The sequence below is a fragment of the Urocitellus parryii genome, chromosome 6 (assembly GCF_045843805.1).
Source record: "Urocitellus parryii isolate mUroPar1 chromosome 6, mUroPar1.hap1, whole genome shotgun sequence".
Lineage (NCBI taxonomy): Eukaryota > Metazoa > Chordata > Mammalia > Rodentia > Sciuridae > Urocitellus > Urocitellus parryii.
This window is the reverse complement of record NC_135536.1, coordinates 98,515,668-98,532,276: the sequence shown is the minus strand read 5'-3', so window position 1 is coordinate 98,532,276 and position 16,609 is coordinate 98,515,668. Positions and strand designations below refer to the sequence as shown.

Here is a 16,609-nt window from a genome sequence, read left to right as displayed (position 1 = left end):
CGGGACAGTCCGGGAGAGTTCGTTTGAGCTGGGAGCTGGGGGCTGGGCGCGAGAGGATGACTCGAATTTCTTTCAGACCCTCTTATTGTGTAAACTTGGCCGCTGTTGCCTCAGGAAGGCTAGCCAGAGGGTAATTACACAGGTGAGGCCGGGCGGGTCGGGCGGAGCTCTTGGGAAACGCCAGGGTCTGGAAGAGTTTCCAGCCCCCTGGCACCAGGTGGAAGAACTTATAGACCAGCATTGAGGAGGTACCACTGTTCCCGGAAGCATTTTTTGGGTTTTGTTTTGTTTCCCCCTCAAAGGGGTTGGTTAGTTTGTGTTGCTTGAATCTTTTTCTTCTTGCTTGTACCTCCGGGATATAAATAGACCTTGCTTTGGTTCGGAGACGCTGTGTCAGAGAAGGACACCTTGGCCTGGAGAGTTGAGGGGCGGGGAGAGGGGTGCTCCTTCGGGAGGAGATGGGGGAGACCATGCAAAGAGTTTTGCACTTTTCACATCTGCCGATGGTGCTGTCAACAGTAGTTTGTGCCACAATAGGCCTAACTTTACAGTTTTCTTGTACAGTCCTGGTGTTAGAGCAGGACCAGATTAATTTTATTTTGATCTCTTTTAGCATTTTGAAAACTAAGTAGAAGCCCTCGAATCAACAGTGAGCGCTTTGAAAGAACCCCCAAGTGTATTTCACAGCACTCTGGGTGGGAATTGGATGTGAAAATGAAGCCAGACCGAGGTAAATGATTTATTTAAGTGGACCTGTTTTTTGTTTTGTTTTCTGTGCTTACTTTTAGACGTGTTAACCTAATTCTGCAGCAGGATCAACTATTTCTGCATCATATGTAATTATCTGTTTCTGTGACAGATTCCAGCTGGTGAGGAAAAGGAGGACATATGGAAGAGAGGGTTAGGAGGGGAGGACAGTTATTCAAAAGTGCTTGTAGAGCAGTAGTTTCAATAGAAAATTTAGTGTATGTTAAAAGGAATTAATCAAAAGTAGCATTTATATCTGTTGCCACAATTATTGGTATCATTTTAGAGTTGCAGTCATTCACTTTTAGGTATAGTGGATCCAACTTCAACTTTAATGATATTTACAAGATTTTTAAACAAGCCTTTTAAGCTCTTGCGAATTTGAACTTGATAGCAAACATTTAAGATTGTTGACAACTATTATTACACTTTCATTAGCTGATTTTTTTTGCTTTAAGCAGACTCCAAAAGATTGCAAAGGACTCAAGCATTCTATATATCATGGACAATTAAGGCTACCAAAATTCCTAGTGATAGGTAAATGCTACTTCCTTTCTAAACCTGTATTTTCAGAGCTTAAAAGAATAATATTTACACTGTGCTTTTCAAGGACTTCAAAGGGATTATCAGTCTTCTGATTAATGGCAAGGACCAGATTTAGAAGATTTTAATGTAGTTCTAGGGCTTTTAGTCAGCTATGGGTTTGATTCGAAGGAACACTGTAACGAGGGGATTATGGTATTTGATAGTTAGATTAGGTCACAGGGTTCCTTCCAACTCTGAGACTTTAGTATTCAAAATAGTATTTTATCCTATGAATTAGATGATTACTTTAAAAAGATATATATTAACTGGCTATTTTTCTGTATATAAATAATTAGACAAATTGTCTAAAACATTTCTTGGGTCATAATATCTATTAAAATGCATTAGAAGCAGACAAAGACATATTTAGTGGCTTAAATTAATTTTGTTTAGAATCAGGCAATAGTTAGGTATGTATGAAGTATTAGTAAGTATATTATTATTGAGCAGGTTGCTTGCTTACAATGTGAAGTTTAGATTTTTAGATTACATTAGTGACTTTGGAAAAATGGCATCAAGGTCAGTAATTGCATCTCAGAATAAACAAGCAAATAAAATCAAAGTCACTATTTGTTTTGGATTGTTGTTAAAAGTTGCTTTAAAGTCACAGGAGTTTAAAAAATAGCATTACCTATTTTAGGCTAAACTAGTGCTAAACCAAATGAAATACTTAATTATACACCTGAATAGATAAGGAGGGAAAATAAATTCATTTGGAAATAAAGATTTCCAAAGAGCTCAATTTAGTGTATGCATGTAATCCCAATTACTTGGGAGGTTGAGGCTCCAAGAATATCTCAAGTTCAAGGCCAATCTTGGTGAGCAATTTAGTGAGACCTTGTCTCAAAATAAAATAAATGATTGGGGATATAGTGCAATAGTAAAGTATTTTGCCTAGCATGTATGACATCCTGTATTCAATCCCCAGTACCACACATACAAAGTAATAATAATAATTTTAAAAATTCCAAAGAAACCGACATCCCCCCCTTAAAATTTTGTCTTACTTTAGTATTCTCAGGAAAATGATGGGATTATAAATTTAGTATTGATTATATTCCATAATAATAAATGAAGTTTTTTAAGCTTACAGATTTTTGGACCAGGACCCAGAGTAATTAATATCTTTTACTTAGCAAATTAGTACAAAAATACTGAAATGTTTTTCATAAATGTATTACCCTTACTATGTGCAATATGATCTTCTATTTTCTGTTCTTTTTCACTTTTTAAATTGCTGGCTGTCACAACCTATTGATTTTGAAAGGCATAGTTGTAGGCCTTAGCTAAAAATACTAAAAATACATTGGTTTCCAAAGAACTATTTCATGAGTCAAATTTCTAGATAACTTAAATATCACTCCTAATGCCAGAAATATTTTCCTTTGTAATCATGATATATTGAGAGATACCTAAAATATTAATGCTCCTCTGCCCTTTTCTTAATAGAAAGAAAAAGAATTTGCAGAGCCAATGTAATTTAACTTTTAGTTCATGATAAAAGGACATTGCTGTGAGTTTCAACTTTTTGCTGGATCATAATCTAGAGATGCCTGAAAAAGATATTTAAATTTATGAGGTTTTTTTCTAGCTTGAACTACTCCAGTTTATCTAGCTTAAATTACCAGATTATTGCATCTATCTATCTATCTATCTATACTTACACATACATATTTAGATTTGTGTGATTTTTATATTCTCTTGGTATCAACAGTTTTTGTTCCTATAATGCTTATTCTTGCCTCCTTTAATTTCCTGCTTTTAATCTGTGAACTAAAGAACTAGATAACCATACTTAATATTAAGTTTTTTGTAAAATAAAGGTAAATAATAGAACCTCTCAAGTATTCATTCAGAATGTAAGTATAGATTTTAATATAGATGCTCAGATATTTGCTTAGTTGAATACAGCTGTGCTTCAGGGAGTTCAAATTTCTAAGTGTAATTGGAGCCTCTTATCTTATGATTGGGTGTGATAGTTGGCTAATAGAAACAATTTAAGTGGGGAATCATGGAAAAATATAGCAGCCTTAATTTTTTCACCTGTTGTTTCATGTGAGCTTTTCTTCTGCTGCTTCCCCCTCCCCCAATGTTGGGGATTGCGCCAGGGCTTCTCACATGCTGGACAAGAGCACCTCAAGGCTCTTTTTGAAAATGAGATAGGGTCTGGGTTTTTTTTAGAATGGACATGATCTTTCTTGTATAAAGCATAGCAACAATGTACACCTAAAGTTTCTAGTTTTGTTTTCATTAAGGTGTAATAAGACTTTTCCAAAGCAAGGGGTGAAATCTTATATTTTTAATAATTTCAAAGTTTTAAGACTTTTTACACACAATTTTATCAGCACATTATAATTCAACAGGAATTTGGTTTTGGAAAATAGGAATTTATGTTCATCAAACTTATGATTATTGAGGCTAGGGATGTAGCTCTATGTTACAGTGCAATCTTAAAGTGTGCAAGGCTATGGGTTTGTTTCTCAGCAAAACCCGCCCCGCAAACCCGAAAATTATGTTTATCAAAATGTACTTTTCCCAAAGCATTAAATTTAGTTGTCACAGAAATATTTTTTTGCACTTGTTTCCTTGGTTATTATAATAGTTATTATTAATTATAAGTAGAATGTCATAAACAGATTTATAAGGAAGAAAAGACCAGATTCTTATTAAACATGTAACTCAACTAGTGGAAACAGAAGTGTGCAGGCAAGCAGAAAGTACCCTTTACCCACTGGTGTTCAGTATCAGCAATGTCTGCCAGTTTGTTTTTATGATGGATGTGCCCTGGTCAATTCTGCCAGTTAATTAAGTGAAGGTTAGTTAGGAGATTTTCTATTCTACTTTTAGATAAGATGTTAGTGTATGGAACAATGGCTACATTTCACAGTAGTCAATATAGTCAAATATTGTCAACATATTTTAAGGTTAAAAATATTTTTAAAAATTTTAGGCAGTTATATAACATTACTTGGGTAATGCTGCCAACTGTGAGTCTCTGATGTTATCATTAGCACAGGCTTTGGAATCAGACCTGTGTTTATATACTTTCCATTACTTGCTTGCTATGTAATCTTTATCACAGTAATCTTTATCTCAGTGTCCTTGTCTATAAAATGTAAATGATTACAAACTCCCAGTTATTAGAATAAAATATGACAGTAGTTGACATTAAAAAGTATTAAATTAATACCTTTTGTATGGCTAATTAAAACATTACAGATGCTTGTATGTTAGTTGCAAAATATACTCAACAGAGATAAGAAAATAATCTAATGTAATAACCTAACACTATTTTATCTTGTTTTACATTCATTGTATGCAGTCTGCCAAGGTCAAGCAAATTTAGTAGACATTTAATATACAGTTGTCTGAAAAAATATAAAACCTTAAGGATACTTGAATGTATGTATAATCTATTATTTATATTGTCATTTGCTTTTATAATTATAGCTTAATTCTGTATGTAGGGGTGATATGTATGATTGAAATACATTTTCTGGGAATAATTAGATTTTTAAATGGTGTTAACTGCTGACTGGGGCGGGGTAACTAGAGAAAGAAATCAAACAATGTTATTCTACCTTGGACTCAAGGATGTACAAGTTGGGACCTGTCCTAGATGTATAAATACTGAAGGCCCAGTGTTTCAAGAAAAGTCTAAAATGTTATTTGTGTATAAATAATTAAAATAGTTCATATTATGTTATAAATATATGGAATTTCTAATCTTATCTTTAAATGCTCCCTGAGCTTATCAAAACTTATGAAAGATTAAGAACCAAAATTTTTAATCATCCAGAAGTTAATAATTTAAATATACTATATCAATTCATATTTAAACACCCAGTTATGATGACTAAATAAAACCTGTTAGTGCAAAACCTGTTCCACAAACAAAATGCCAAACAATTTACTTTCTTTTTCTTTTCTTTTTCGTTTTCATGTGTATGTGTGGTTAAAACTGAGAGGAGTTCTCTCTTAGTTTTTTCCCTTTTTTATTATATTACAAATTTTGGTATTAAGCTTAGTATTACTGTGGCTTCTGAATGTATTTATGGCATAATATAATCCTGTTAACTTCAAATGATTCTTTCCTAGGTATGTGAAATAGGAGGAAGATATAAGGACTAGAAGAAAATGGCAAGGGAATTAGGTGCATTGCTTACTTCTTGAGCGTAGTTTATTGTTAGTTTATGTAAATCAAGCAACAGAAATGATAGATGTTGGAGGAAAAGAAAAAAAAATGTTGACTATTTGAAAAGACTGATCTTTTGCTAAATTCCTAGGTAGAGGTAGTAGTGATAGTATGATAATAACAGCTAATACTTAGGCATACCATGTACCAGACATGATTCCAAATGATTTGTATATGTAATTCTTTTAATCCTCAACAATTACTCAAGAAGTAGATGCTGTTGTCATCTTTGTTTTATAGCTAAATGAAACTGAGTCACTGGGAGAAGTTTGGTTTCTTTTCCAAATTTACACAAATAATAAAAGGGCAAGCCCAAATTTGAAGTGAGCTTTGAGTATCTTAATCTTCTGATTGGTAGCAGTAATTTATCTTAAAGTATTGTAAGATATTGTGACCAAAGTGGTTTAAAAATAGGCTTGAGGAATACTTAGCTCAGATATTTGACGAGTATTGTGATCTTAGTAAGCTACTTATCTTCTCTTTGTTTTGGCCTTTTCATTTTTACACTGGAGGAAGTAATGGTACCTTGGATTAGTGTTATTTTGAGAATTAAGTTAATATCTGTAATATACTTTGAACAGTGGCTGACAGGAAGAATGCAAATGTGAGCTGTTATTATTTTTGGACATTTTCTTAAGAAGAAGCCAATCATTTAGTGAAAGCTGAGGAGGACAAAACAAAGGGACTAATTTAGCTGCACATTTTGTATAGTCATTGTAATCTCAATTTAAAAGCTGGCTACTGTTTGTTAGCCTGCCATCCATTTATATTGATGAGTCTTGACACATCGGTAGTTGTTAAATAATTACTGGCTGAATACAACTTGAGATTCAGATACTAAAGGGGTTCAAATAGAGGTACCCTGTCTATGTCTTCGCCTATCATCCAGTAAGAAAGAAATGATTTAGTGTACTGAATAATGTCATTTCTTTGAAGGATGAGAAAAAAGATAATTGGAATGTAGAATTGAGACCCTGTGTATATAAGAAGAGTGACTTAAAATTCAATTATCTTCAGAATGTGAAGAAACCCATGGTGTCTGAGTATTTTGCATTGTGAACAAGTAATGGAAAAAAATTTAGTTGTTGAATAAAGAACATTTATGTTTATTCTTTTGCCCTTCTCATCTTTGTATCTAATCCTTCCTTCTGAGGCTAAGGATTTTTAAAATTTGGAACAACTTAATACTGACTTGTTTTGTAATGAAAAGGAAAAAATTATTAGACCTGGAAACAGTACTTCTTTCTTAGTAGGTAAAGCAAATTTGTAAGTAGTTAATTCTGTCTTTGCTTAAATGGGTGAAAAAAAATCAGAGTAGTTCTTTGAATATGTCAGACTTTCTTATTAAACTGAAACAGACGGACTGGGTAAAAATGCCAGTAACTAATCAAAGCATTAAGCTAAGAGCCCATGTATATATCTAAACTCCTAGCAATAATCTGAGTTGAGCTTTCTTGTATTTCCTTTCCCTATGAAAGACAAGTCATCAGTTAAAATTATAACAAGGCCTTTTTCATCTCTTTCTCTTACCTACCATGCACAGCCCCATTAAGTGTTTGATTACCACTTAGGGTCTTATATATGCACTATTCCTTCTGCTTAAAAATACTTTCTTCCCAGTCATCATATGGTAGCCCTTTGTCATCCTTCCTATGTAGGCTTAAGTTTTTCAGAGAGGTTTACTCTATGTATTTTAAGTGTTCAGTTTATCTTTTTTCCTTATTTATTGCCTGTCTCTACAACTAGATTTGAAGTTCCACTGGCCAGAAATCTTGTCTCTTGTTCACAGCTGTGGTTTCATCACCCAGGAAAGTCTTGCACATGGTAGGCGCATTATAGGTGCATAAGAAGTGCTTAATATATATTTGTTGAATGAATGAATGACTAGCATGCCTTTGTGTTTGTACAGTAAATAGGAATAGCAGCAAATAGTTAGTAGTCATTTATTATTTCACTGATACCAACTGAAATTCTACCAATTTAGGGATTTGCTTGACTTAATGAACATTAGACTGTTATCACAACTTTATACTTCATTCATTTTCAAATACACTTAAAACACTTGCCCAGCCAGGTGCAGTGGTGCACACTTGTAATCTCAGTGACTCCAGAGGCTGAGGCAGGAGGAACACTAGTTGGAGGCCAAGTTTGAGGCCAGCCATAGCAACTTAGGAAGACTGTCCCCCCCCCCCCCGCTTCAAAATTAAAAAAATTTAAAAAAGGACTAGGAGTATAATTCAGTGGTAGAATGCCCTTGGGTTTAATCCCCACCAAAAAAAAAGGAGATGTAGTCCAGGGGCAAGCTTTGCCTTCTGCATTTTATCCCTAGTACTACCAAAAATAAAACACTTGCCTATAACTTAAAGAAATGTTGTATTTTTTAATTAAATTCCCATTGAATTGAAATAAAAAACTCTAAAATAAGAATAGGAAAAAGCTGTTTGAAGTCAGTTTTTTGTATATACACACACATATATCTGATTCAAAAATGATCCATTCATAAACATTTGCTGGAAGCTCACTGACCTCTATCCACTTGTTCCTATTAAATTTATTGCTGTTGCTGTTTCAAAGGGATGGGAAGAGAAGGATGGAGATAGCAATTAAATTGTTAAACTTCAGCTTATAAGTAGAAGAAGTTAAAATAGGATATAGTAGTAGAGACTTAAAGGATTTAGAGTTTAAATTTGGGACTCATTCTATCACTTATTGGTTTGTGACTTGGTTCAAATCCCAAACCTATTTTTTCATCTGTATAATGTACCTGGCTCGGAATGTTGCATCTGAGTTTCAGGTGAGATAATGTGTCAAAGAATTTGTAAGATGTGAAATGCTAAATAAATGTTGACTAATTTACCTTAAGGGTGGTGTCATTTTTATTGATGAACAGAGGACCATGGGTTCTTGAAAATAATCAATTAAATTTTGGGGTCTCTCCATCTAAAAATATCTATTCACAAGTGAGCAAATTCTGATATTTTGAAATAAAGCATTTTGAAATTGAGTTCTTAACCATAAAAGGTTAAGAATCCTTTAGTAAGCTAGTCTGAAAATCTAGCTATAACTTATGCTACTTATTAAGTTTGAATATTATTGATTTTGTTATCCTGACTGAAATTATACCAACTAGAGATTTATTTGGATTAATAAATATATATTTGATTATGTTTTTTAATAGTACTGAAATAATGGACATATTTGGTTAGGTCATATGGTTCCTTTTTTGCATGATGTAATGTAAGAAGACTTAAGACCCTAAGTCTTTAGGATAACACTTAGCCTGAAATTCTAACTTCAGCACTTATTAGGCAAATGACCTTGAGAAAATTACATAGCCTGTGTGAATGATAGTTATTTTTTGCTGTAACACAGCAAGCCTTGTGGGAAAGGTGAACTGAGAACATAGGGTGTGTCACCTAGCATATGCCTAGCACAGAGTAGGAATTTTGCCTAGTTCAATTTTCCTTTACTTTCAAGGATAGATGACTTAGAACAGCTCCTCTGAGAAAATGAGTATTTAAATACTCTCTTAAAACTAGTTGTGCTAGATTTGGTGGTGCCCAGATGTAATCCCAGCAACTTGGAAGGCCGAAACAGGAGGACTGCAAATTTAAGGCTAGCCTCAGCAACTAAGCAAGACCCTGCTTCAAAATTTAAAAAAAGGGCTGGGAGTATAATAAAGTGGTAGAATGCCCTTGGGTTTAATCCCCATTGTCTTAAACACACACATATACACAACTAGTTGTAATAGATATATGAGATCAATAAACCTTTGTTACTGTCAATTTTTTCTTCTGCAGTATGCAAAATAGAAGAAATCAAAACCAGCATTGAATTATATAGTCTTTCCTGAGAATGCAATGGGAGAGTGAAAATAGGTAACTGGGGTTATAAACAACTACTTCTGGGTGATAATACACTATAATGAGCAGTTTAGAGTTGCGTTAGGGCAAAGAGATTGGAATAAGGGTAGACACTAGAAGGAGGTTGGTGGAAAATATAGAATGGTGAGTTGTTGCCCCAAATTACCCTTTTCTTTATTTCAGAATATTACCTGGTATTTATTTAGTGCCTGGAGCATGGCCCTTCTGCTTCTATAAACCCCAAATTTATACTTGTTTCATGTACTGCAAGTTATGGCCATTATAGGTTAAGAAACCTTTAATAAGCTAGTCTGAAAATCAAGCTATAACTCAGGTTTCTTATATTCTAAATTTGACCATTATTCAGATTTAAAAATGTATATTGGTGCACAACTAATTTGTATTTGGGGATTAATATTTTTAATTTATAGGAAGTTTCCATATTTTATTTTCCCACTTACCAAACATATTCTTGACTGCAATAATTTAGTATTAATATCTGAAATCAGGCCATTTATAAAACTTTATTTTAACATCTAGAAAATTCTTTTTTACATTTTGTCATCTAATAAGCAATTTTGGAGATTCAGTTTGGAGATAATTTCTAAAGCTTTAATGCTTGTGTCATCATATATGTGAATTTGTCCTCATGATATTTGTGTTCAACTGTAGGATTTTATCAGTCCTTGATTTTCTACTATAGCAAGGACCGAGCAAAGGACAGAGTAGGTTTTTATGAAGTTAAACTCTGACATTGATTTCCTTTGATTCATCAGTATTTCAGTTTATTATAATTTATGGTAAAAAAGAAACATTAGGGCTGGGATTGAGGCTCAGTGGTAGAGCACTTGCCTAGCGTATGCGAGGCCCTGGGTTCGATCCTCAGCACCACATAAAAATAAATAAAATAAAAACAAAGGTATTGTGTATAATTAAAAGAAATAAATATTAAAGGAAAGAAACATTATTCTTCCATGGATGAGTAGAATTCAGATGTACTATGTAATGAATTTGGATTTTTATGGCATTAGAGATATGTAAATACATATATCATAGTCTGGCATGCTGGCATGTGCCTGTTATCCCAGTGGCTTGGGAGGCTGAGGCAGGAGAATTGCAAGTTTGAAGTCAGACTCAGTAATTTTGTGAGGCCTAAGCAACTTAGTGAGACCCTGTCTCAAACTAAAAAATAAAAAGAGCTGGGGATATAGCTCGGTGTAAAGTGTTCCTGGGTTTGATAATAAGCACCAAAACAAAACAACATATTTTGGTTTCAACTGTAACATCCCAAATGAATATTTATCCCCCAATTTTTTTGAGATCTCACTAAGCAAAGTTATGGTTAAATAGATACAGAATGTGTCATTTAACAACACATACAACTCTTTGTCTTACAACAAATATGTAATCTGAAAACGGTATGGCTGGCTTTGTATAAGCCATTGAGCTAAAATTTTTTTCTTTTCATTCAATAGTATTTACTAATGAAGTATCCTGTGGTAGGACCTCTGAGATATAGGTTGTGTTCTTTGCCCTATTGAAAGTATAATACAAGGGGCTGGGGATGTGGCTCAAGTGGTAGCGTGCTTGCCTGCCATGCCCGCGGCCCCGGTCGATCCTCAGCACCACATACAAACAAAGATGTTGTGTCCGCCGAAAACTAAAAAATAAATTTAAAATTCTCTCTCTCTCTCTCTCTCTCTCTCTCTCTCTCTCTCTCAAAAAAAAAAAAAAAAAAAACAATATAAGTCCACTGCCAAATAACACTGTAGTGGAGGTACCTTTTAAGTGAATACTCCCCATTCTTCCCACCCGTCCTTATTTACACAAGCTGTCATTCATTTCACTTTAAAAAAAAAAAAGAAAGTATAATACAAGAAGGAAGAAAAATATAATGCAAGACATTTGATAACTGAATGGTAAAAATAATGCCTACTATCAGAGTTCATAGGGGATGATTAATTTCTGCTAGGGAGATTAATTTCAGGGCAAGAACTATCTTTTGACAGAGGTAGCAGCTGTATTGAGCCTTAAAAGACAGGTATGATTTAAATAGATGAAAATTTACAGAGATTAGGGGTTTAGGTGACTGAAAGAACATTCTGAGTTATGAAGTGGAGGTAGAATTCATATGTCTAAGTCATGGTGAGTTGAATAATGTAAATCGGAGGGCTTACTTAGTAATAGGAGGAGATTAGGGTTTTGAATGTCAAACTAAGGAGATTCATTTGACAGTGGGGCACTATTAAGTACTTTGGTATAATTAAAGGGAGTCTTATGGAAGAATAATTGTTTATTTCATTTCATCAAAAACCAATACAGGAATATTAAGTGTTATCTAGTAGTCTTAAATTCAATTTTTTAGTTCTCATAATTACATTATGACTTGCTTTTATAAAAATTATCTAACACTGATCTCTGCTTTTTCTTTATTTTTTCTTTGCCACCATTCTTTGTTTAGGGCAAGTGAAGGATTGGTATTTCCTTTTACAAAGGCTTTTGAGAATATTAACATGGTATTCAATATTAATAATATCATATCTATTGTTTTATGACACTCTGGTCAAAATTGTAAACTACACTATTATTTTAAAGTAACTGTGTGTTAAAAGTAGAATGAGCCAGGCAGGGTGGCTCATTCTGAGATTACATGCCTTTAATCTCACCTACTCAGTAGGCTGAAGCAGAAAGATCACAAATTTGAGGTCAGCTTAAGCAACTTAGCATGACCCTGTCTCAAAAAATAAAAAAATAGAAGGGAGACAAACTCAGGGTAAAATTAGGGAATCTTTTTCTTATTGTAGACAATTGCTGGCAGAAATGTAATAAATTCTTTGGAATTAGAGGCCTTAGTACGTACGCACCAGCTTCATGTGAACTATTAAAGTGAAAGAGGTCTCCACAATATTGACAAGCTTCCCTAGCTGTGTTAAGGAAAAATGGACATTTTTCCTCTCCCCTCCCCAACACTTTTAACCCGAGTTTAAGAAGAAAAAATCAAAAAGTAATGAGGTTTATGTAATATATCTCAGATTCCTAGTCTGAATTCTGTAGCCCTGTGTAGTAATCACCAATCTTTTTGAACATCATTTGGCCCATCTAATAGTTAGATGACTTCAGAGATTTCTTTTTTAAAAAAATATTTTATTTACATTTTAGTTTTTGGCAGACACAACATCTTTGTTTGTATGTGGTGCTGAGGATCGAACCCGGGCCGCACCCATGCCAGGGGAGCGTGCTACCGCTTGAGCCACATTCCCAGCCCCCTTCAGAGATTTCTTTAGGTCTAATATTCTGTCCTTCAGAACTGCTTTCTTTAGTATTGTGTATCTGGGCATGTCAGTCCTTACATTGGCCCACTAGCTACTAGTTGGGGTAAGAAACATACCTATGCTTTTGAAGAAGTATATTCATGTCTTGGTAATTATTGTGTTGAGTGAATGCTGATCCTGGAGGCATGCTTCTGTAGTCCTCAGGTTACATAGTGGTACAGATTAAATTTCATTGTGAAGAGCTCAGAACATGAAAATGCTTTTGTTATTCTGAAATTACTCTCACAATCATTTTATTGTTAGAAATCAGAGTTGGAAAGGTCCTTAGAGAGTGTGAATCGCTCTCATTTTCACAGTTGAGAAAACAACTCCTAGAGAAAAGAAGGAACCTGTCCAACTTCAATAGTTGAACTCAAATTTCCTAATAGTCTAGCATTTTCTATACTGTAGTACCTCTATCCTGTAGAACCTACTTAAAGCATTTTTGTAATGATCAAATGAAGTAACCTTAGACTACTATTTGATTCTGAATAAATAGGCCTGTTGTTATTGTTAATATATTAGCTTCTCTTCAGTGAGTAAAATAAGCATATATACCAAGTACTCTGAAGGAAATCTATGAAGGCTAAGAAAGACTGAGAGTAAGGAGAAGTCCTCTGTTTAGAATGGTTAAGTAAGACCTCTCTGAGAAAATGAGCAGAGAAAACAAAAGAGCCAGCTGTGTGAAGAATTACAGGCCAACATAGTATTATTTGTAAAGATCCTGAATTTAGAGACTAGTATGCTCTAGGTACTGAAGGAAGAACAGGCACTTACCACACACAATTTGTACTTTCTTCATTTCCTCATTTTCTACTGTCTCCTTCCCTAGAAAATTTGTTCTCTAAGGACAGGGAAATACTCTGATTTTTTCCCATATTGTACCCTTCACATCTGTCACAATGCTTTGCACAGAATTGGCTTTTTTAAAATGTTTTAAAAAGCATAGAAGTACCTATTGCTTGATTCATAACTGCCAGTCCCTTGTGGAAAAGCATTGACCTTTCTCCTCCCTTCAGATAATAAGCTAGGATATAGTAAGTTGCATAGAATATCATTTTTTAAAGGATATTTAAAAATGGCACACATTTTGTCAAATATTTCAGATAAGTTCTAAGATATTATAAATTTTATATTTGAACTAATAGTTTTACAAAATAAGAAGTTCACAGAAAATTACAGCAGTTGGTTTAACTTTTATATCTCTAACTGTATTAGGTTCATCCTATCTAAGGGGGACGGTATGGATTCAATGCTACCTGGAATGGTCCTGCTATACAACTTGTTGTTTCTATGTCCAATCCTATTTCATCATCATCTTCTTTTACCCTAAATATGTCATTCTTTGGACAACAAAGTTTATGGTCACTCTATTAATGATTTTGTTTTTCTGCTAGTATATTCAAATCTTGTCTTTCATTAGCTGGTGTTCCATTCTGTACTTAGATAGCTTAAATATGGACAATTTGCCCCAGTTGTGTTGTATAGAATATTGTATCTAATATTTTATAATTTACTTGGGTCTTTGTATAAAATCAAGGGATTGACAACATAAAATGTGTGTTTTGGTTTAGTACAATGCACAAAAATTCCCATTTTGTTTTAGCAATGCCCAATTTATAAAATGTTTTACCGTTATGTTAAACAAAATAAACCAGACTCAAAGTCAAGGGTCGTATGTTTTCTCACATATGTGAAAGCTAGAGGGGGAAAAAAAAGGGGGTCGGGGCAGGGGAGAATCTCATGAAAATAGAACAGAAAGAGGACCAGGAAAGGGAAGAGGAGAGGTAAAGAGGATATTCTGGGGAACAAAATTGACCAAACTGTTAATGTGTGTACAAATATGAACAATGCCTCCCACTATTGTGTATAATTATAATGTATCAATAAAAATTTAAAGTTGAATATAGAATTAAAAAAATGTTTTACTGAATGCAATTTTTATGCAAAACAATCAATCTGAATTCTTATGAACAGTTCTACATAAATGTTTAATTAGTGATTATAGAGTTACATTGGTTAAATATGACTTAATAGTTTTAGAATTTATTGTTCTATATAGTAAAACTTCAGACATTTGGACCCTTTTCCCTATCTTCTCTGAATCAGATATTCATTGAATCCCTGGCACATATGTGTTGGAAATACAGTGACGATCAAGAACTAATGTGGCCTCTGTTCTCAGGAACTTATAGGAGGGTAAAAAAAAAAAGAGCCCTGACTTTCTTCCTGAGTCAACAGACAAATCAGGAACTGAGTTAGGGGTAGGGGAACTGACCCAGAGAAAAGAGTTATCAGATGTCCTTCAGAATCCTTAAAATCTATTCTCCCCTTTGTATTTGTGGTCGTCTCAATTATTTTTGACTTGAATATGGGGACAGGAGTACATGTTAGATATTTTGTTTTTTAGAATGAGAAATGGAAACTTGTTCCCCACAAGTGCTCATAAATTGAGCACCTTACTAATTTTTCTCCTAGGTTGTGCAGCTAAAACCTGCATGGTGTAAGATATTAGAAATGTTGTTATATTCAAATTACAAGTACCTTCTTGGCTGAAATTGCTACTGAAAACAGAGAGCTTTGTTTAAAAGGTTGATTCTGGCATTTGTGTAAGAAAAAACTCCTACCTCCTGAATTAGGGAGTTGAAGATATATCCCTGGGGCTGGAATTGTGGCTCAGTGGTAGAGCCCTCACCTAGGATGAGCGGGACCCAGTTTGATTCTCAGCACGACATAAAAATAAAGGCATTGTATTGTGTCCATCTACAAAAAAGATTCATTTTCTCTCTCTGGCTCTCTCTCTCGCTCTCTCTCGCTCAAAAAAAAAATATAGCCCTGATAATAATGATAATGGTGAATCTTATTCACAGTTAAACTAATTCAGTTTTAGATATCTTAGCATTTTAAAGAGTTATGGTTAGCCAGAGGAGTTTAGTCATATCGCTTGGAAACAAGCTTCTATGAAATAGTCTCGAATTAGCAAATTAAAAAAAGAAAAAAACAATGCAAGCAAGTAATATTGAAGCTTTGGGCACTTAATGATTGAGTTCTTAAAGCTACCATGATGTTTAGTAAGTGTATATAACTGTTTTCCCCTCTGCCAGATTTCTGTTATCTGCATCTATTAATAGAGGTATTGACATATATCAGTGATAGGTAGTTGGGGAAAAACATAGGATTTCTGTGATTCAGTTTCTTTATCTTCAAAATATTATTTCACAAAATTACAATAGCAACAAGAAAATATGGAATTGATCATCACCATGGAATAATTTTAATAAAATGTCAGTTTATCAGAATAAAAAATCCATAACTGGTATTAGATTTTTAAGATTAAATTGAACATAACATTCTTAACACTATAATAATAGGACATTAGCAATATCCCAGAACATGTCTTTAAGGAAGGTGAATCCATGTATACCTTGACACACATTTTATGTAATAATGGTGATTTTAATTTACAAAGACTAAATATTATAGGATATTAAAAATAATTTCTTATACTTGATATTGATGCTTATTAAATCTGGCCAAAATGCATACAATATATTATTAGACAAAACATTCAGTAGCTTAGATTATAAATAACCCTTGTTCTAGCTCATTTTAAACAATGTAGTATGAATGATGCCAAAAAAAAACAGGCTAGAACATTTTCTTCTCTCCAAGATCTTAGATTTTGTAAACAAGGCTCTGAAGGCGCTGCTTCTGGAACAAATCTAGGTCATCATAATCCAAAATCTTTTGAAAGATGAGGCTGTTAATTAAGTATCTAAGGTACTTTTTAGTATATTAATTTTAAGGATGTGTTTTGACTTTTAAAAACCTAGTATTTTGGGGTTGCTCTTTGGCTGGTTGGCTTATTTGTACCATTATCTTAATGAAAACAAATGACTGGGTAATCA

The 16,609-nt window shown here is 33.7% G+C and overlaps 2 protein-coding genes across 4 annotated transcripts in view; both read left to right on the top strand.

Annotated features, from left to right (window-relative positions):
* The window catches only part of Atosa (atos homolog A), a 93,655-nt gene that overhangs the window by 708 nt on the left and 76,338 nt on the right, over positions 1 to 16,609 (top strand). For all 3 annotated transcript variants that reach the window (XM_026393388.2, XM_026393398.2, XM_026393378.2), the window contains exon 2: positions 614 to 730. In XM_026393388.2, the coding sequence (XP_026249173.2) occupies positions 715 to 730 (16 nt within the window). In that variant the 5' untranslated portion in view covers positions 614 to 714. The remainder of the gene's footprint in view (positions 1 to 613; positions 731 to 16,609) is intronic.
* Positions 723 to 16,609, top strand: part of Arpp19 (cAMP regulated phosphoprotein 19) — a 118,985-nt gene continuing 103,098 nt past the window's right edge. The window contains exon 1 of the mRNA XM_077799427.1: positions 723 to 730. The gene's annotated coding sequence lies outside the window, so the exon portion shown is untranslated. The remainder of the gene's footprint in view (positions 731 to 16,609) is intronic.